The sequence below is a fragment of the Somniosus microcephalus genome, chromosome 10, assembly GCF_052327205.1.
Source record: "Somniosus microcephalus isolate GS21.2 chromosome 10, FLI_Smic_1.0, whole genome shotgun sequence".
Lineage (NCBI taxonomy): Eukaryota > Metazoa > Chordata > Chondrichthyes > Squaliformes > Somniosidae > Somniosus > Somniosus microcephalus.
Window position 1 is genome coordinate 203,867,112 of NC_140996.1, and position 22,563 is coordinate 203,889,674.

The 22,563-nt window shown below is 47.8% G+C and overlaps 1 protein-coding gene across 1 annotated transcript in view; it reads left to right on the top strand.

The window, feature by feature from the left end:
• Positions 1-1,061: 1,061 nt before the first annotated feature.
• dnajb13 (DnaJ heat shock protein family (Hsp40) member B13) overlaps positions 1,062-22,563 on the top strand; it is a 62,404-nt gene continuing 40,902 nt past the window's right edge. The window contains exons 1-3 of the mRNA XM_085999466.1: positions 1,062-1,218; positions 8,712-8,815; positions 19,822-19,983. Of these exons, the coding sequence (XP_085855592.1) occupies positions 1,151-1,218; positions 8,712-8,815; positions 19,822-19,983 (334 nt within the window). The 5' untranslated portion in view covers positions 1,062-1,150. The remainder of the gene's footprint in view (positions 1,219-8,711; positions 8,816-19,821; positions 19,984-22,563) is intronic.

A 22,563-nucleotide genomic window follows, 5' to 3' on the forward strand; every position in this document is an offset into this window, starting at 1 on the left:
TGTATTTACCTACCTGTTACTGGGTAAGGAAATTGCCAGGATTTAATCAAAAATCATGTCACTGTCTGAACACATCTCTCTAACCTCTTTCCAAATCCTTTTAGTTGGAATAGAAACATAGAAACATAGAAGATAGGAGCAGGAGTAGGCCATTCGGCCCCTTGCGCCTGCTCCACCATTTAATGAGATCGTGGCTGATCATCCAAATTCAGTACCCTGTCCCTGCTTTCTCCCCATATCCCTTGATTCCCTTTAGCCTTAAGAAATATATCTAACTCCTTCTTGAATATATTTAATGAATTGGCCTCAACTGCCTTTTGTGGTAGAGAATTCCACAGGTTCACCACTCTCTGGGTGAAGAAATTCCTCCTCATTTCTGTCCTAAATGGCTTACTCCTTATCTTTAGACTGTGACCCCTGGTTCTGGACTCCCCCACCATTGGGAACATCCTTCCTGCATCTAGTCTGTCTAGTCCTGTTAGAATTTTATAAGTTTCAATGAGATCCCCTCTCATTCTTCTAATGTCCATTGCTGCAACACATTCCCCTCCCCAAAACAAGGTAACCTCCAATTGACCGTGACCAATGCAACAGGAGATGTGCTAGTGTCATTTACAAATTCCAGTCGAGAATCCAAATATTTTAATACTGAAACCAAACAAAAAGTCTAACTTAACTCTAGGAATCAAAATCAGAGCGAAACCAAAACTTAAAAAGTACTGTTTTTGTTGCAAGAAAGGTGACTGCATCAGGATGCAAAGTGTTTGACCAGCCTTTTTCTCTTCATTTTGACACTTTCTGAAGAATAACGTGGTCTTTTTTCACATTAAACAATAAAAAAAATGACTTTATGTTTTGCTAACGTAAGCAGACGTGTTTTAAAAAATATATTAAGTAATTCAAAGAGACGGATAGCTTTTTCTCAAAAGAAAGGCGCTTCAACTAAAGCTGTTTGCAAGAATAATCCCGCATGGGAACTACAATTCCCAGAAGGCCTGGCGCCGGTAACCATGGAGACCTTAAGTTGCCGTCGCCATCTTGCAGACCCGCCGTTGCCACAGCAACGGAGGTCGGCGGGGAAGAAAGCAGAGCGGAGAAGTGAGGACCCCATCATTTAAATGTAATATCGTCAGAAACTGCTGGACAGAAGATGGGTCAGGATTACTACATCGTCCTGGGCATCAATAAGAATGCAAATGACGCGGATATTAAAAAAGCGTGAGTGATTTTTATCCGTCCTTACTGGTTGGCGTTCAATAGCTCCACTCAACTGAAGGTAGAGCTGCTCATATTGAAGAAAGAAAGACTTGCATTTATGTAGCGCCTTTCACGACCTCAGGATGTCCCAAAGTGCTTTACAGCCAATGAATACTTTTTAAAAAATTGTTGTAATGTAGGAAACGCAGCAGCCAATTTGCACACAGCAAACTCCCACAAACAGCAATGTGATACTGACCAGATAATTTTCTTTCTGTTATGTTGGTTGAGGGATAAATATTGGCCCCAGGACACCGGGGATAACGCCGCTGCTCTTCTTCAAAATAGTGCCATGGGATCCTTTACGTTCACCTGAGAGAGCAGACGGGGTCTCGGTTTAACGTCTCATCCGAAAAACAGCACCTCCGACAGTGCAGCACTCCCTCGGTACTGCATTGGAGTGTCAGCCTAGATTTTTGCGCTCAAGTCTCTGGAGTGGGTCTGGAACCCACAACCTTGTGACTCAGAGGTGAGGGTGCTACCAACTGAGTCACGGCTGACGTGTATTGAAGTGCTGGGAGGTGGAATTAGAGGCGAGGGACAGCCCTCTCCTTAACCCCCTAAAACCTGCTGTCTTTTGTGATCTGCACTTTATGATGTTATCTGTCATTGGTATAATAACTTTAAAGATTTTTTTAAAATGCAAAAATTAACAAAAAGAGAAAAGTACATTGATTTGAGGCTACAATTCTAATTCTCCTACCACTCTGTGGTTTAGTGCATTAAGATACCACATCACATTTTTTTTATGTGTGGGGAAACACTGTGTGTATGTAGATAAACCTGTATAATCCCCTTTTAACTGTTGTATTCCCCTCCCCCCACAAGACAGTTGCAAGCTGAGAGGAATAAGGCACGTTCAGACTTGCCTGCTGCTGATAGAAGGAAAACCAATCAGGTTCCAGCAGGTGACCAATCCGTGAGTCATCACAGGTTCGCGGGCTTCACGAATTCAGCACTTTATTGTGAGAGTTGGAGTAAAGACCTATTTCTTGTAGCTCGCTGTGTTGCCTATTTCTTTACGCGGGAGACCGTAGTACCCCACATTGGTGACCCCGAATGTCGGCGGCCGAAGCCCCCGACTCACGCAGCCCTACAGAGGCCAGCAACGACCCGATGGCAACCAGCAGCAGCCTGATGTCGGACGGCGCCGCGTCCTTGAAGCTCCCCACCTTCTGGGAACACCAAGCACCAGCTTGGTTCGCGCACTCGGAGGCCCAATTCACCCTTCGCAGGGTTCAAGACGATGAAGAAAGGCACCTCCACGTAGTCTCAGCACTAGCAAGCTCTACCGCCGCCGAAGTTCTCGACCTGCTGGGGAACCCACCACAGACCGGCAAGTACTCAACCATTAAGGGCCGCTTGCTGCAGGCTTACGGCCTGTCCAAGGAGGAGAGGGCCCGCAGGCTTCTCTCACTACCAGGCCTCGGCCATTCTACCCCGACCCAGTTGATGAGCCGGATGCTTGCGCTCCTGGGCTCTGAACCGCAGTGCTTTTTGTTTCGGGCCCTTTTCCTCAGCCTGCTTCCTCAGCAGGTACAGACTGCCCTCGCGGGGTCCCCGACCACGGACTGCGTACAACTGGCAGCCGCCGCAGACAAAGTTTTCGCCGTCGCCCAACTCGGCTGTGCAGCCGCGAGGCTCCCCGACACCACCGAGCACGCGCCGCCACGCCAGGCTGCAGAGCTATGCTACTACCACGCGCGTTTCGGCCACAAGGCCCAACGCTGCAGAGCACCCTGCTCTTTCGATCAAACCAAGATGGCCGCCCGGCCCAACGCACCAGCTCCGCGCCGCCGCCTAGGCCCGCTCGACCGCACCCCCGCCGCCACGATGGCCATCGGCACCGCAGGTAAACTGCTGTACATAACCGACTCTCTTTCAGGGCGCAGATTCCTTTGCGACACCGGAGCCCAATGCAGCATAATTCCTGCCTCCCAGCTCGACATCCAGGCAGGCCGCAGCGGCCCACCCCTTGTGGCGGCAAATGGCGCAGCCATCGCTACTTTCGGAAAGCGATGGGCCGAGGTTTGTTTCAACGGCCAGCGATTTACATGGGATTTCGTGACGGCCTCGGTGGCACATCCTTTGCTGGGCGCCGATTTTCTTTGCGCCCACGGACTCCTGGTCGACGTCCGCGACAGGCGCCTGATCGACGCAGCAACTTTCACTTCACTGGCCTGCCAGCAGAGCAACAGCCCGGCCCTCGTCGGGCCCTGCTCCGCCCCGGCGCATGACGACTACGCCCGCCTACTCGCAGATTTCCCGAGGCTCACACAACCGACCTTTTCAGCCGCGGCAGCCAAGCATGGGGTTGAGCACCACATCGCCACTACGGGACCACCAGTGTTCGCTCGAGCCAGACGCCTGGAACCAGCCAAGATGGCGGTGGCCAAGGAAGAATTCGCCACGATGGAAAAACTGGGCATCATCCGCCGCTCGAACAGCCCTTGGTCGTCCCCCCTCCACATTGTGCGCAAGCCAGGCGGTGGCTGGCACCCCTGCGGCGACTACAGACGGCTCAACGACGCCACCATGCCCGATAGATACCCCATTCCGCACATCCAAGACTTCTCGGCACACCTAGCAGGAAAGTTCGTCTTTTCCAAGGTCGACCTGATTCGCGGCTACCATCAGGTCCCCGTCCACCATGCAGACGTCCAGAAGACCCTTCGGACTGTTCGAGTTCATGTGCATGCCCTTCGGGCTTAAGAACGCCGCACAGGCCTTCCAACGGCTCATGGACTCCGTCCTACGGGACCTGAGCTTCCTGTTCGTCTATCTGGACGATATCCTCGTGGCCAGTACCAGCAAGGCCGAGCACATCGCGCATTTGCGCTCCCTTTTCCAGCGCCTCAGCCAACACGGGCTAATCGTCAACCCAGCCAAATGCCAGTTCGGAGCAGCCCAAATTGACTTTCTCGGCCACAGAATCTCGCCAAGGGGAGCCATTCCCCTACCTTCCAAGGTGCAGGCGGTGGCGGACTTTCCCCAGCCCACCTCGGTTAAGACGCTGCAGGAATTTTTGGGGATGGTCAATTTCTATCACCGGTTCGTGCCCAAGGCCGCCGCACTCATGCGCCCCCTCTACGAAGCCACCAGGGGCAAAACGGGAAAGAGCAATGCACCTGGTCCAGCGAGATGGCGACAGCCTTCCACCAGACCAAAAGCGCCTTGGCCAATGCCACACTACTGGCCCACCCCATCCCGGGCGCCAAGACTACCCTCACCACGGACGCCTCGGATTACGCCGTTGGCGCCGTCCAGCAACAGTGGGTCGAAGGCGTGTGGCAGCCACTGGCATTTTTCAGCCGACAGCTGTGCAAGAACGAGCAGGCTTACAGCACGTTCGACAGAGAGCTCCTGGCCCTGTTCCTGGCAATCCGGCACTTCCGTTTCCTTCTGGAAGGCCGGCCGTTCACCGCATTCGTGGACCACAAGCCACTCACTTTCGCCATGGCCAAAGTAACCGAACCCTGGTCCGCGCGCCAACAGCGCCAACTCAACTTCACCTCGGAGTTCACCACGGACATCCGCCACGTCGCCGGCAAGGACAATTTGGTGGCCGACTGCCTCTCAAGACCCTCGCTCCACGCAGTGCACCTGGGCGTCGACTACGCCAGCATGGCGAGAGACCAGGCTGCCGACGCAGAGATCCAGGCCCTCAGGACGTCAACTACCAGCCTCACCCTGGCCGACATCCACTTCCACGCAGCCGGCACCACCCTCCTGTGCGACGCCTCAGTCCCCTCGCCTAGGCCGGTCGTTCCATCCGCCTGGCGCAAGCGAGTTTTCGACATCATCCACGGCCTCTCACATCCAGGGATGTGTGCGTCTCAGAAACTTATGTCCGCCAAGTTCGTCTGGCCTGGACTCCACAAGGATGTGAGAGACTGGACCAACACATGCGTGCCGTGTCAGCGCGCTAAGGTCCAGCAGCACACCAAGGCGCCATTGGAGTGTTTCCCGGTGCCCGAGAGGCGTTTCGACCACGTCCACGTCGATCTGGTAGGCCCCTTGCCGCCGTCGCACGGTTTTACACGCCTGCTCACGATCGTCGACCGCACCACCAGATGGCCCGAGGTGGTTCCCCTCGCCTCCACCACCACGACCGACGTCGCGCGAGCATTCGTCTCGACATGGGTGGCCCGGTTCGGCGTGCTGACCGACATATCCTCGGACAGTGGCCCCCAGTTCACCTCCCACTTGTGGAATGCCATCATCGCCGGCCTCGGCACCAAGTTGCACAGGACAACAGCCTACCACCCGCAGGCCAACAGGCTCTGCGAGCGCTTTTATCATTCTTTGAAAGCCTCCCTCCGCGCCAGCCTGGTCGACACCAGTTGGATCGACAAACTACCCTGGGTACTCCTGGGATTGCGTACCGCGCCCAAAGAGGACCTCCGTGCCTCTGCGGCTGAGATGGTCTACGGCCAACCGCTCAGAGTACCAGGCGACTTCCTCCCCCTGACAACGGAGCCGTGGTCGGCCGCCAGACAGCTTTCCCTGCACCAGGACGCGGCCCAGCAATTCCGTCCAGTGCCCACTTCGCAACACGGCCTGCAGCCGTCCTACGTGCCTCGAGACATACGACATGCGGAGTTCGTCTTCGTGCGCCGGGACGCGCACAGAGGCCCGCTGCAGGCACCATACAACGGCCCCTTCCCAGTATTGGAGACGGGGGACAAAGCTTTTCTTATCGATGTCGGCGGGAAGCCGGACCTTATTTCAGTAGACCGCCTCAAACCGGCGCACCTGGACCTCAGCTTCCCGTTTCGGCCGGCTCTTCCCCCACGGCGGGGCAGACCTCCCGCGTTGGTGGCAGCCCCACAAGAGGACCAAGACACGCCAGAACCTTACTTTCCGGCCGCCGCCCCACCTTCGCCGGCAGCCCGTCCAGCCAGCCCACCGGCAGACCAGCCGCCAGACCAGCCGACGAACCAACCGGCCAACCTCCCAGACAGCCCTCCTCACACGCCAGATGGCTACTACAGCCGCTACGGCCGCTTGGTCAAACCTCCGCAGAGACTGACTTTTACAGTTAACGAGGATTCTGGGGGGGCGTATGTGGCGTTGCCACATTGGGGAAACACTGTGTGTATGTAGATAAACCTGTATGATCCCCTTTTAACTGCTGTATTCCCCTCCCCCCGCAAGACAGTTGCAAGCTGAGAGGAATAAGGCACGTTCAGACTTGCCTGCTGCTGATAGAAGGAAAACCACAGAATCACAGAAACCCCACAGTGCAGATAGAGGCCATTTCGGCCCATCGAGCCTGCACCGACACATATCCCACCCGATCCCCGTAACCCCTACACCAACACATATCCCACCCTATCCCCGTAACCCCACGTATTTAACCCCCTAACACTAAGGGTCAATTTATCATAGCCAATCAACCTAACCCGCACATCTTTGGACTGTGGGAGGAAACCGGAGCACCCGGAGAAAACCCACGCAAACACGGGGAGAATGTGCAAACTCCACACAGACAGTCGCCCGAGGCTGGATTCGAACCCGGGTCTCTGGCGCTGTGAGGCAACAGTGCTAACCACTATGCCACCGTGCTGCCACCAATCAGGTTCCAGCAGGTGACCGATCCGTGAGTCATCACAGGTTCGCGGGCTTCACGAATTCAGTACTGTATTGTGAGAGTTGGAGTAAAGACCTATTTCTTGTAGCTCGCTGTGTTGCCTATTTCTTTACGCGGGAGATCGTAGTCCCCCACATGTGAATATTTTTTGGTAAATTTAGTAAAACTTTTTCATGAATTGCATTTATTAAAGATTCCTTTATCTCCGTTCCAATTTTCTCCCCTTCTTGCTTGAAAGTACCTATCAAGTGTAAGTCTTAGATAGTAACACTTTCCCTGCCTCTCCTGTGTAACTCGGGTGGAATTTGTTGGAAAATTATTCGGGTACCCCTCCACCAGCTCTCTGCTTTCCCTCAACATGTCATTTCTAATTGCACATATTTTGCAATGCAGGCAGGTTTATTTGATAACTAATCAATACAAGCTAATACTGTGGTGAGGCTAGGTAATGGAATTAGTTGAAGTATTGTCTTCGACAAACATGTATACAAACCAACCGTCAGCATTTCACTATGTTTCTGCAGGGTTGTCCGTATATAAATGGTGTTGGCAAAAATCAATATTTTTACTGCTACCAGCAGTTCGGGCTCAAATTTACATCAAATTGCCCCAAAGGTTTGTGCGTATGCACAGAGGTATCAGTGGCTCTTGGGGTGGTGCTGTGGGTTGTCATGACACGTGCATTTGGATGCTTCGGAGACCCAGAAGAGCAATCAGAAAGGAGCAGATTGCATTTTGCTCTCCTAAGGAATCCATAGTACAAGTAGTGGCACTATACCAGACTGCAGACCATTGTAAGGCTCAGGGGAGCCCCACTTACATTGTTGTCATTGATTTTTGTAAGGCATTAGTGCCACTTGCAGCCCGTATGAAGAAGCTGGAAGCTATGGGAGTGCATGGTCAAATATTGATTTTAATTGGGATGTATGTGCACTTCAGCTCCACCGTCCATGTAAGGATATATTGAATAAAATGAGTGACAGTGGATAACTTTGCCTCATTCCTCTGTCACTCGTTTTATTCAATGTTTTTATTTATGGCATTGTGAGGGACAACCTCAGATTGCCAGTTCTGGGCATTTCTGAATTGCACTGCTTTTCATAGTGTTTGTGGGTAGACTCACCTGAGGATCCAGCATGCTCCACTCAGCACTATTTTTGGCTTCAAATGCAGAATTACAGTAGATTTCAAAATGCTGGAAGATGCACCAAAAAAGTACCAAGAATCAAAATTTCCTGACAGCTATGTTGCCAGACTCCTCTACAACTTAAATTTTGCACCTTCACTGTTCACATTCCCAATCAGAAATGCCTAAACCCATCACTGCAACAAACACACTTCTGTGTACTTCAGGTTTTTTTTCCTACAATACATCTGATGAAATATTGGGTACAGTTGCAGCTTAAGTTATGACGACCCATTGTACTCCCATTGTAACTACTATTTTTTATATGTCATAGCAGAGGCCATTGGGTTTCATCTTTCACAGAAAACAAACTGAATTGTGCAATGTGATCCCAAAACACTGATAAAAATTCAGAAATCCAATGCAATAAAAAGGAATTTAACAAATTTAGTTGCCTTGAAACAGTGGCCTTGGCCATAAGTCTTTATTTGGCACTATTTTTCAGTTGTATGTTGTATTTTAAGTTGTTAACTTTTTTGAGATTGTGTCAGTTTTTTTGAAGCTGTTCATCAGCTTTTGTGAGTTTTGTAGGTTGGCATGTATGCGAATGGGCAGTGCATTTCTCATTAAACCATCGAAGAAGGTTATTTTGTATTTTACGCCTTATAAATAAATAAATGGAAAGGGAGAAGAATCTTACTGTATTTTACTAAGGGTGTATATCTGCCATTGTAGGTATCGTAAATTGGCCCTAAAGTACCATCCAGACAAAAATAAAGATGCATGTGCGGAGGAAAAGTTCTTACAAATTGCAGAAGCCTATGATGTTCTAAGTGATTGTGAGTATTGCAACTCTTTGTAATTGGGCGCTGTGAAAATAGGTATATGACATGATCAGCTAAAACATAGAAGATAGGAGCAGGAGTAGGCCATTCGGCCCCTCGAGCCTGCTCCGCCATTTAATGAGATCATGGCTGATCATCCAAATGGTGTGTTGCCTCCCTGGTGCAAGGGTCAAGGATGTCTCCGAGCGGCTGCAGAACATCTAGGAAGGGGAGGGTGAACAGCCAGTTGTCGTGGTGCATATAGGCACCAACGATATAGGTAAAAAGCGGGATGAGATCCTAAAAGCGGAATATAGGGAGTTAGGAGGTAAATTAAAAAACAGGACCTCAAAGGTAGTAATCTCAGGATTGCTACCAGTGCCACGTGCTAGTCAGAGTAGAAATAGAAGGATACTTCAGATGAATACGTGGCTAGAGGAATGGTGCCAGGGGGAGGGATTCAAGTTCCTGGGACATTGGAACCGGTTCTGGGGGAGGTGGGACCAGTTCAAACTGGACGGTCTGCACCTGGGCAGGGCTGGAACCGATGTCCTAGGGGGAGTGTTTGCTAGTGCTGTGGGGGAGGGTTTAAACTAAAATGGCAGGGGGTTGGGAACCTGAGCAGGGAGACAGAGGAAAGGGAAACAAGGATAAAAGCAAAAGATAGGAAGGAGAAAAACAGAAGTGGCAGTCAGAGAAATCAACGGTTTAAATCAAACGTGGCCACAGTAAATAATAATTCTAATAGGTCTAAGAGCATTAAAAAAACAAGCCTGAAGGCTTTGTATCTTAATGCGAGGAGCATTTGTAATAAGGTGGATGAATTGGCTGTGCAAATAGAGGTAAACGAATATGATTTGGTTGGGATTACGGAAACGTGGCTCAAGGATGGCCAAGACTGGGAACTCAACATCCAGGGGTATTCGATATTCAGGAAAGATAGGCAAAAAGGAAAGGGAGGAGGGGTAGCATTACTGGTTAAAGAAGGGATTAACACAATTGTAATGAAGGATATTAGCTCTGATGATGTGGAATCTGTATGGGTAGAATTGAGAAATACTAAGGGGAAAAAAACATTAGTGGGAGTGGTATATAGACCTCCAAACAGTAAGGCGGAGGTTGGGGATGGCATTAAAAGGGAAATTAAAGAAGCGTGCAATAAGGGCACAGCAGTCATCATGGGTGACTTTAATCTACATATAGATTGGGCTAACCAAATTAGTAACAATACTGTGGAGGAGGAATTCCTGGAGTGTTTACGGGATGGTTTCCTGGACCAATATGTCGAGGAACCAACCAGAGATCAGGCCATCTTAGACTGGGTATTATGTAACGAGAAAGGATTAATTAGCAATCTTGTTGTACGAGGCCCCTTGGGTCGGAGCGATCATAATATCGAATTCTTCATTAAGATGGAGAATGAAGTAGTTGACTCAGAAACTAGGGTCCTCAATTTAAATAAAGGAAACTACGATGGTCTGAGGAGCGAGTTGGGTAGGATTGATTGGGGAATGGCACTCAAAGGGTTGACGGTGGATAGGCAATGGCAAACATTCAAAGACCGAATGGATGAACTACAGAAGTTGTTCATCCCAGTTTGGCATAAAAATAAAACAAAAAAGGTGACTCAACCGTGGCTAACAAGGGAAATTAGGGATAGCATAAGATCCAAGGAGAGGACATAGAAATTGGCCAGAAAAAGCAATAATCCTGAGGATTGGGAGCAGTTTAGGATTCAACAAAGGAGGACAAAGGGATTAATTAAGAAAGGGAAAATAGAATATGAGAGTAAGCTTTCAGGGAACATAAAAACTGACTGTAAAAGCTTTTATAGATATGTAAAGAGAAAAAGATTGGTGAAGTCAAGCGTAGGTCCCTTGCAGTCAGAATCGGGGGAATTTATAATGGGGAACAAAGAAATGGCAGACCAACTAAATACATATTTTGGTTCTGTCTTCACAAAGGAGGACACAAATAACCTCCCAGAGATGTTGGGGAACATAGGGTCTGATGAAAGGGAGGAACTGATAGAAATCAGTATTTGTAGGGAAATGGTGTTAGGGAAATTGATGGGATTGAAGGCCGATAAATCCCCAGGGCCTGATAATCTACATCCTAGGGTACTTAAGGAAGTGGCCCTAGAAATAGTAGATGCATTGCTGGTCATCTTCCAGAACTCAATAGACTCTGGAACAGTACCCATGGATTGGAGGGTAGCTAATGTTACCCCACTATTCAAAAAAGGTGGCAGAGAAAAAGCGGGGAATTATAGGCCGGTAAGCCTGACATCGGTAGTGGGGAAAATGCTAGAGTCCATTATAAAAGATGTAATAGCAGAGCACTTGGAAAGCAGTGACAGGATCGGACAAAGTCAACATGGATTTACAAAAGGTAAATCATGCTTGACTAAGCTACTGGAATTTTTTGAGGATGTAACTGGTAAAATAGATAAGGGAGAACCAGTGGATGTGGTGTATTTGGACTTTCAGAAGGCTTTCGATAAGGTCCCGCATAAGACGTTAGCGTGCAAAATTAAGGCACATGGGATTGGGGGCAAGGTATTGACTTGGATAGAGAACTGGTTGGCGGACAGAAAGCAAAGAGTTGGAATAAACGGGTCATTTTCCGAGTGGCAGGCAGTGACTAGTGGGGTACCGCAAGGATCGGTCCTAGGACCCCAGCTGTTCACAATATATATTAATGATCTGGACGAGGGAATTGGATGTAATATCTCCAAATTTGCAGACGACACAAAGCTGGGTGGGAGCGTATGCTGTGAGGAGGATGTCATGAAACTCCGGTACGATTTGGACAGGTTGGGTGATTGGGCAGAAACATGGCAAATGCACTATAATGTGGATAAATGTGAGGTTATCCACTTTGGTGGCAAAAACAGGAAGGCAGATTATTATTTGAATGGCAGTAGAATGGGAGAAGGGGAAGTGCAAAGAGACCTGGGTGTTCTTGTGCACCAGTCGCTGAAGGTAAGCATGCAGGTGCAGCAGGCGGTTAAGAAGGCAAATGGTATGTTGGCCTTCGTAGCAAGAGGGTTCGAGTACAAGAACAAGGATGTCTTGCTGCAATTGTACAGGGCCTTGGTGAGACCGCACCTTGAGTATTGTGTGCAGTTTTGGTCACCTTACCTGAGGAAGGACGTTCTTGCCATGGAGGGAGTGCAGCGAAGATTCACCAGGCTGATACCTGGGATGGCAGGAATGATGTACGAGGAGAGATTGTGTCAATTGGGCTTATACTCACAGGAGTTTAGAAGATTGAGAGGGGATCTCATCGAAACCTATAAAATTTTGTCAGATCTGGACAGACTAGATGCAGAAAGGATGTTTCTGATGGCCGGGGAGTCCAGAACCAGGGGTCATAGTCTAAGGATAAGGGGTAAGCCATTTAGGACTGAAATGAGGAGGAATTTCTTCACCCAGAGAGTGGTGAACCTATGGAATTCTCTGCCACAGAGGGCGGTGGAGGCCAGTTCATTAAATATATTCAAGAAAGAGTTGGATATATTTCTTGAGGCTAAAGAGATCAAGGAATATGGGGAGAAGGCAGGGACAGGGTACTGAATTTGGATGATCAGCCATGATCTCATTGAATGGCGGAGCAGGCTCGAAGGGCCGAATGGCCTACTCCTGCTCCTATCTTCTATGTTTCTATGTTTCTATGTTTACCCTGTCCCTGCTTTCTCCCCATATCCCTTGATCCCCTTAGCCTTAAGAAATATATCTAACTCCTTCTTGAATATATTTAATGAATTGGCCTCAACTGCCTTTTGTGGTAGAGAATTCCACAGGTTCACCACTCTCTGGGTGAAGAAATTCCTCCTCATCTCTGTCCTAAATGGCTTACCCCTTATCTTTAGACTGTGACCCCTGGTTCTGGACTCCCCCGCCATCGGGAACATCCTTCCTGCATCTAGTCTGTCCAGTCCTGTTTGAATTTTACAAGTTTCAATGAGATCCCCTCTCATTCTTCTAAACTCCAGCGAATATAAGCCCAATCGACCCAATCTCTCCTCATATGTCATTCCTGCCATCCCAGGTATCAGCCTGGTGAATCTTCGCTGAACTCCCTCCATGGCAAGAACATCCTTCCTCAGATAAGGTGACCAAACTGCACACAATACTCAAGGTATGGTCTCACCAAGGCCCTGTACAACTGCAGCAAGACATCCTTGCTCCTGTACTCGAATCCTCTCGCTATGAAGGCCAACATACCATTTGCCTTCTTAACCACCTGCTGCACCTGCATGCTTACCTTCAGCGACTGGTGCACAAGGTCACCCAGGTCTCGTTGCACTTCCCCTTCTCCCAATCTATTGCCATTCAGATAATAATCTGCCTTCCTGTTTTTACCACCAAAGTGGATAACCTCGCATTTATCCATATTATACTGTATCTGCCATGCATCTGCCCAATCACCCAACCTGTCTAAATCATACTGGAGTTTCATGATAGATATCTCCACACATTTAATTCATGTGAGTACTGTCGCCTTAATAGTGTATGTTTATCATACACATTGATTGGCCGTGATATATTCTAATTGTAACATTCATCGGTTTTAAACTGAAATACAAATTAATTTAAATTATTACTTTTGTAGTTTTGTAATACAGCTGAGGCTTATTTGTGAAATCTGAATTTTGTTACCATTAATATAAAAAAAGAAAGGTTTGCATTTATATAGCGCCTTTCACACCTCAGGATGTCCCAAAGCGCTTTACAGCCAATGAAGTACTTTTGAAGTGTAGTCATTGTTGTAATGTTGTAATATCTCCCAATACTAGGGTTATTAAAATCCTCTCACATATGTGTTGCAAAAATTGTATCACAGTAATGTTCAAAAAAAGACTTTAAAATCATAAATGCACCTCTCTAATTCAACATGGAACACTTCTCCCTGCATTCTTTCTGTTCTTCAGAAGAAGATTTTTTCACACCAAGGGGATGTTTCCTTGTTTATATTCTTTTTCTGAATAATGTTTAAAGGAGTGATGTTTATTGCGGAAAAGTGTCTTATGCATTGTACCATATTTACACTCCATCATGGCTGTACAATTTATCAGTTTAGTTTTAAAAGAAAATGAAGATCGTGTCTTCTGCAGCCTCAATGATACCTATATACATGATGCATGACGTGACCCCTAGTCTAGAACCAGGGGTCACAGTCTCAGAATAAGGGGTCAGCCATTTAGGACTGAGATGAGGAGAAACTTCTTCACTCAGAGGGTGGTGAATCTTTGGAATTCTCTACCCCAGAGGGCTGTGGATGCTCAGTCGTTGAGTATATTCAAGACAGCGATTGATAGATTTTTGAATGCTAAGGGAATCAATGGGATATCAGGATAGTGCGGGAAGGTGGCATTCAGGTAGATCAGGTAAGATCAGCCATTATTTTATTGAATGGTGAAGCAGGCTCGAAGGGCCAAATGGCCTACTCCCACTCCTATTTCTTATGATAGCAAGGTTGTAGTTATCAGAACAGACTGAAATATCGTTGCAGAACTCCCCTTGTGCTTCAGTTGGCTCACGGTGAATGCCTGTGCTAAACAGACCACGACAGTTCCCGGTTTGATTCCCAATTTTTCCTGAACTCAGCCAAGTAAATAGCCTGCTGACACTCACTATCAATGTTCACACATGATCAATGGCCACTTGTGCAAGGTACAGGGGGCTACCCGGTACCTACGCAATTATACCCCAGCAAGGGGTCAACATTTGAGGTGACGAGGAGAGCAGGGAAGAACAATTGGTAAGACAATGGAAACAATAATCATAGGATTTTACTGCACAGGAAAAGGGCATTAGGCCCTTCCAGTTTGTGCATGTGGTTTACTTCATACCAGTCTAATCCCACTAAATATCCCCCTTTTTCAAGATTATAATTTGCTTTTAAAAGCATTTATTGATTCTGCTTCAACAACCAAATTGATATGACAAATTGCTTTGTTTATCTATACAACTCGCATTCCTCTGTCCTGATCTAATGGCAGAAAAAGTTAGGGCTGGTGCATTCAGGAGTAAGTGAATTTTTAACAGCGTGATAAATCATAATTACTGCCAAGCAACCTTTCTGGGCCTGAAAATTAAATTTTACAAGTTGGAGTCTCATTCCTTCAGAATTTAATTAGTGTTAGAGATTTTTTTTTAAATTAAAATAATTATTTTTTCTTTTTCTGTCTCTTTTATCTGTCTCTCTCTTAATCCCATCTTTCTTTCCAAATTTTTGTTTTGCTTCCTGTACATAATTTAAATCTAATTTATACTTCCTGGTTCATATTTCCTGGTTTCGACTCTGCGGGCAAAATATTTGGCTCCGTAGCGCCCATTTTTTGGTGCTGCGGATGCCGTTTTGTGCCAAAAATGACGTCCAGGCCACGCACGCAGACTTCTGGTGCATGCCGCGCCGGACGCCATCTTGGTGAGGGCAAGGGATGGGTGTTAGGTGCGTGCGCCGGAAGTATGCGGAGTGCGCAGATCGTGATATCAATCAGTTGCTGCTCGCAGAGGGAGGAGTGGGAAAAGGGCTCTCGGCAGGAGGCCTTACCCACTTAGGGTTTTCCGAGAGCAATTCTCATACCTCAGCCTGAGCCAGGAGCAGTGTGTGAGACGTCTTCTCTTTATGAAGGAGGCGCCCACGGAACTCTGCCACCTCTTGCAACCTACAGCCTCACACCAGGGCAAGGGCAGTGCTGCCAGTGGCTGTGAAGGTGACCGTGGCCCTGAATTTCTTCGTGTCAGGATCCTTCCCAGCTGGAGCAGGCAACATCTGTAACATCTCCCAGTTCACTGTACACTACTGTGTAAGAGAGGTGACAAACGCTCTTTATGCCAGGAGAGGGGACTTCATTGTCTCCTCTTTGAACAGAGAGAAGCAGGCGGAGCATGCACATGGCTTTGCCAGGATAGCGGGTTTCCCATGGTGCAGGGCGCCCTTGACTGCACGCGCGTGACTTTTCGGGCACCGCATCTAAATGCTGAGATGTACTGCAACTGCAAAGGCATCCACTCGCTCAATGTGCAGTTGGTGTGCGACCATGCTCAGCATATCATGATGGAGATTGCCCGGTATCCTGGCAGCAGTCATGATGCTTTTATTCTGCGCTAGTCCACTGTTCCCTCAGTCTTTGAGCCACCAAGACAAACCAGACGCTGACTGCTTGGCAACAAGGGCTATCCCTTGACCACCTGGCTCATGACTCCGCACCGCAATCCAACCACTTGTGGCCAGCATGCATACAATAAGAGCTGTGCTGCCACACAAAACATCACAGAGCAGATCATTGGGGTGCTGAAGCAATGGTTTTGCTGCCTGGAACGCTCTGGAGGAGTCATGCAGTACCCTGCAGCGCAATTCAAGATTCATTATAGTCTGCCCAACAGTCTCGCCATCATGAGGGCACAGCTCTTGCCACCAGGCATATGGCGACCAGCTGAGGAGGAGGAGGAAGTGGAGGAGAAGGGGGAAGCAGAAGAGGAGGAGGAGGAGGAAGCGGAAGAGAGGAGGCAACCCAGACAGCCCCTTTCTGCCCGGGCTGTCTGTGATTGACTCATCCAACTGCGGTTCCAGTGAACGCAATCCCAACTCCACATTCACCAATAGTCCCACGCCTTACCATCCCTCTGATGCGGACCATCACTCTGATATGGATCATCACAGCGTCCTCTTGGCCACAATGCTGACTATTCACAATATATATTAATGATCTAGACGAGGGAACTAGATGTAATATCTCCAAGTTTGCAGATGACACAAAGCTGGGTGGGCGTGTGTGCTGTGAGGAGGATGCCGAGAAACTCCAGTATGATTTGGACAGGTTGGGTTATTAGGCAGATGCATGGCAGATGCAGTATAATGTGGATAGATGCGAGGTTATCCACTTTGGTGGCAAAAACAGGAAGGCAGATTATTATCTGAACGACAATAGATTGGGAGAAGGGGAAGTGCAACGAGACCTGGGTGTCCTTGTGCACCAGTCGCTGAAGGTAAGCATGCAGGTGCAGCAGGCAGTTAAGAAGGCAAATGGTATGTTGGCCTTCATAGCGAGAGGATTCGAGTACAGGAGCAAGGATGTCTTGCTGCAGTTGTACAGGGCCTTGGTGAGACCACACCTTGAGTATTGTGTGCAGTTTTGGTCGCCTTATCTGAGGAAGGATGTTCTTGCCATGGAGGGAGTGCAGCGAAGATTCACCAGACTGATACCTGGGATGGCAGGAATGACATATAGGGAGAGATTGGGTCGATTGGGCTTATACTCACTGGAGTTTAGAAGAATGAGAGGGGATCTCATTGAAACTTATAAAATTCTAACAGGACTAGACAGACTAGATGCAGGAAGGATGTTCCCGATGGCGGGGGAGTCCAGAACCAGGGGCCACAGTCTAAAGATAAGGGGTAAGTCATTTAGGACTGAGATGAGGAGGAATTTCTTCACCCAGAGAGTGGTGAACCTGTGGAATTCTCTACCACAGAAGGCAGTTGAGGCCAATTCATTAAATATATTCAAGAAGGAGTTAGATATATTTCTTAAGGCTAAAGGGATCAAGGGATATGGGGAGAAGGCAGGGACAGGGTACTGAGTTTGGATGATCAGCCATGATCTCATTGAATGGCGGAGCAGGCTCGAGGGGCCGAATGGCCTATTCCTGCTCCTATCTTCTATGTTTCTATGAAAGCCACCACAAAGCAAAAACATTCCAAATCAACTTTATACATCAATCCATTGAAATATTACATAAAAATGTTAACTAATCACCCTTGTGTATTCCCTTAGTGCCTTTGCCTGTCCTAGTGCTCCTACGAAGTGCTACCCCAGTGACTGCACCATGGCTGGTGGAAGGCTGCAAACCTTCAGTGGGGGAGACTGCAGATGACCATGCAGGACAACCTCGAGCAGCTGTGGAAGGCCCGGCTGTAGATTGCACCACCTCAGCATGGGTGTCAGCAGTCTGGGCTGGCTGGCTGACAGGCAACTGCAAAGGCACTGGCGGAGTGGCGGTGGTGGGAGCACGAATGTTGTCACCCTGAGAGAGAACAACAGGTTTGTGCTCCACAGAGCCACTGCCAATCCCCTGGGGCGGCACCTCAACAATCTGTGTAATGTGTTGGAGAACAGATTGCGGGACTGCTGTGACACCCTGCGAGCTCCTTTCCACAACAGTAAACACGGCCACGATGGCAGCAGTCTGAGCTTGTGTGGCAGCAAGCTGAGCCTACATGAGAGCAGCCTGAGCTTGCATGACAGAAGTTTGAGCTTCCACCGCAGCACTCGGACATTGGGTCACTTCCGTCTGTGCTGCAATGGAAGCTGAGACATCGGCCATCAGACCCTGCATCGTGGTTGGGTCCACAAGTACTGTAATGGAGTTGGCCATCAATTCCATGCTGGAAATCATAGGCTCCAAGCTCTGTGCAAAGCCCTGTGCAAGTTTGGTGCCGGACTCCCCCATGCTCCTTGACATTGCACTCAGGCTTTCTGGCAGGCCTGCCAATGCACCAAGCATTTCGTTGTGCATACCCATCAGCCTTCTTCTGTAGGCCGTCCCATCGATGCCCTCATCTGAGTCCTCTGGAGCAGAACTCTGCGCTATCCTTGGCCCTACTCTGGCTGCAGGCCACTCGTGCCCGGTGTCTCACCATGTGCCGATCCCGCCTCTATGCTCTCCTCTAAATTCCGTGCAATGTCAGTATCTGAGCTGGTGGCTGCGAATGTGAAATCGAGTGCCGGTGCTATGTCTTCATCATCATCGGCTTGGTGTTCTTCTATTTCGTGCTCCTCTATCCGTGCCTGGCCAGGTGTCAGTTCTTGGCTACCTGAAAGGAGAAAGGCACAAGGGTAAGATTGTGACGAGGGAAGGGGGTGGAAAGCAAGAGGTGCATGCTTACACTATATGCAGCTTGTAAATCAGAAGAGATTGTGGGATGAGGGTGAAGTGGGATGTGAGAAGGAGGTTTACGTATGAGGCATCTTGTATTCTTTCAGCCCCGCCACTGGCCACGGGCTCAGCGATGCCCCTCCCAGTAATGACCAGCACCGTCTCCTCCCTGGGGATCAGGTTACGCAGGCACAGAAGAATTCCTATATTGCCTGCATTAGATGCTGCAAGTAAAATGTCAGATGTAAGCAAAAAAGATGTAAAAAATGGAATTGGAATGACAATTCTTGTAATGCAAATAAATCACGCTTAGATAGCAACAAAAATTAATGACACTAATAAAAATGTAGATAAAAGAGTTAATAAGCAAAAAAAATCTAACTTTGTCACCAAAACTTAAAAAGTGAAACTCAGCTTTAAGAAGCCTACTCCTACAGTCCAGGCCATCCACACATTGCTTCACCCACTTAAAATGGGTGAGCAGTGCAGCCATGACAAAGACACAACATCCAAAGACACACATCCTAAATTTAAATAAAATCTCTCTCTATAATGAGGCATGCACTTGTCACCAATGCAACCTCGATGATGGCGGCAGTTCCCTTGCTACAAATGTGGAACATGGTAAATCAGGCCCATTAGTCTGCATGCCCAGTTTTGTGACTGGCCCTCACCCCCCAACAATCTCTGCACTGTCAGCAGAGCCTCTTAAATTCAGTGCTTTTATATTTTGTACATTATTGTTGTATTCACAACTTGACTGTAATAGGTTTTTGAGACCCACCGCAATCTGGTTTAGATAATACCATCTTCTAAACCATGAAATTCTGAAGTATGTTACTTGATGCCTAAATTCAGTCTTTGGCAAACAATTTTGCTAGTAACGAGTATTGTATCAGTGATGATACCAATGTATGGTCCATTGGTGGAAACACCAGGATATAGGACAAATCCTCCTAACTAAATATCGCTTTGCCATGTGTCGATCTATCATATAGTGTACCTTATTGGGTCTTATAAATAACTCTATTGTAATTTTAATAGGATTGAACATTATAACATTTTAGTGGAGTTTAGAAAATTAGATAAATTGAAGTGTGAGAAATACTCAACCTTATCATTTTTTTTCAGTAAGAAAGAAAGCTACTTATGATAAATTTGGTGAAGAGGGGTTGAAAGGAGGCATTCCCCTTGAATTCGGTGAAACTGGTGCTTGGACAACTGGATATACTTTTCATGGCAATGCCCACAAAATCTTCAGGAACTTCTTCGGTGGAGATAATCCATTTGCAGGTACTTCCGTTAGATTTTAAAATAACAATGTGAAAAGTGATGCTAACACAGAGGTAACATTGTGCATTATCTACTGGGTCACGAATAAACTGCTTAGAGTCATACAGCACAGAAAGAGGCCCTTCGGCCCATCATGTCCGCGCCGGCCATCAAACCCTGTCTATTCTAATCCCATTTTCCAGCACTTGGTCCGTAGCCTTGTATGCTATGGCATTTCAAGTGCTCATCTAAATGCTTCTTGAATGTTGTGAGGGTTCCTGCCTCTACCACCCTTTCAGGCAGTGAGTTCCAGATTCCAACCACCCTCTGGGTGAAAAAGTTTTTCCTCAAATCCCCTCTAAACCTCCTGCCCCTTACCTTGAAACTATGCCTCCTGGTTATTGACCCCTCTACTAAGGGGAAAAGTTCCTTTCTATCTACCCTATCTATGCCCCTCATAATTTTGTACACCTCAATCAGGTCCCCCCTCAGTCTTCTCTGCTCTAAGGAAAACAATCCCAACTTGTCCAGTCTCTCTTCATAGCTGAAGCGCACCAGCCCAGGTAACGTCCTGGTGAAGCTCCTGTGCACCCTCACCAATGCAATCACATCCTTTCTATAGTGTGGCGACCAGAACTGCACACAGTATTCCAGCTGTGGCCTAACTAGTGTTTTGTACAGCTCCATCATAACCTCCCTGCTCTTATATTCTATGCCTCGGCTAATGAAGGCAAGTATCCCATATGCCTCTTTAACCACCTTATCTACCTGTCCTGCTGCCTTCAGGGATCTATGTACATGCACACCAAGGTCCCTCTGATCCTCTATCCTTCCTAGGGTCCTACCAATCATTGTGTGTTCCCTTGCCTTGTTAGTCCTCCCAAAAGGACTAACAACTAACTTGTCTGCACGTGCCAACTAGAAATATATGTCAGTCGGTGGCATTTTGTAAAAAATACATGCTATTAATTGATGCTAGAATGTATTCTGTTTCACACAAAGAAAGAAAGAAAGAACTTGTCTTTATATAGTGCTGTTCATGATCTCAGAACGTCCTATCTGGAAGCGTCTGGGTGGCCTCATACTTTGTTTTTGAAAATAAAAGTATGTTTCTCTGGTGTTTCCTCATAACTCAGACCTTGACACTCGTGGCTGCCTCTGTAGTGTCCGTGTGTTGATAAAGACACTGAAGACAGGAGTTGGTTCATAGGTGTTTACTAAGCAAAGTCTGGGGGGGGGTTCTAACGGATATACACAATATACAGGCTTATATAGCCCAAGTGGCAATTACCGGCATTACAGCACACCTGGGGCTCTTAAAGGCACATACACTATCATTCCTCCCCTTTTAGCTAACCAGTACATCATATTTTAAGTAATTATTAATTACATGTTATAAGAAAAATAATATACACATTGCTGTAGTTAATTAATTATAAGTCAGTCTCTCAGGAGGCTTCCTGACTCGGTCCGGATAACGCCTCGGGGGTGTAGTAGTTTCTGGTGGTGTAGTAGGTTCTTTTGGCAAGGCTGATTCGGCTTGAATGCCAGTGTCGGGTTCATCGGGTTCCAGTACCACCGGATCGGAGGTAGATATGGGTATCTCTACTTCATCGTTAGACGTATAGAGTTGTGGTGTAGGTTGTCCCTTTTCGGATGACTTTATGATTTGGTCAGCATGGCGCCTTATTATGCTTTCTCCGATGTCCACAGTATACATCAATGGTCCTAGTCGTGTGCAGATAGTTCCAGGCTGCCATTTCTCGGTACGGTAGTCCCGGGCCAAAACTTGTTGACCTATCTGGAAGGTTCTAGTTGGCCTTTCATTCATGCCTTGAAACTGCCGGTTCTCCACGTCCCTTCTGATGTTGGGCTTGACCAAATCCAGCCGGCATCTTAGGTTTCTATTGAAGAACATCATGGCGAGAGTTTGGTTGGTAACCATATATGTTGCATTCCTGTATGCGAATAAGAAGTTATCCACCTTGTGCTGAAGTTTTATGTCTTCATTACCCATGGCCTTTATGGCCTTCTTGAAGGTCTGGACAAACCTTTCAGCCAATCCATTGGTGGCGGGATGGTATGGGGCGGACGTGTAGTGCTTAACCCCATTGTTTTTTAAGAACTTTCTGAATTCTTCGGACACAAATTGCGGTCCATTATCAGAACATATCTGTTCAGGCAGCCCATTCCTGGCAAATATGGTCCTTAATACTGTGATGGTTTTTTCCGTGATGGTGGAGGACATCTTTATTACCTCCGGCCACTTGGAGTGTGCATCAACCGCGATTAAGAACATTGAGTCCATAAATGGACCAGCAAAGTCGATGTGCACCCTTTGCCAGGGAGATGAGGGCCACTCCCATGGATGTAGAGGGGCTTGTGGTGGAGCGTTTTGGACCTTCTGGCATCCTAGGCAGCTCTTGGTCATTTCTTCGATGTCTCCATCGATACCTGGCCACCATACAAACGCCCTAGCTAGGTTCTTCATTTTCACTCCACCCAGATGCCCCTCGTGAAGCTCCTTTAGCACTTTATCCTGGAGTTTGGGTGGAATCACCACTCTGGATCCACACATCAAGGTTCCTCGGCACACTGACA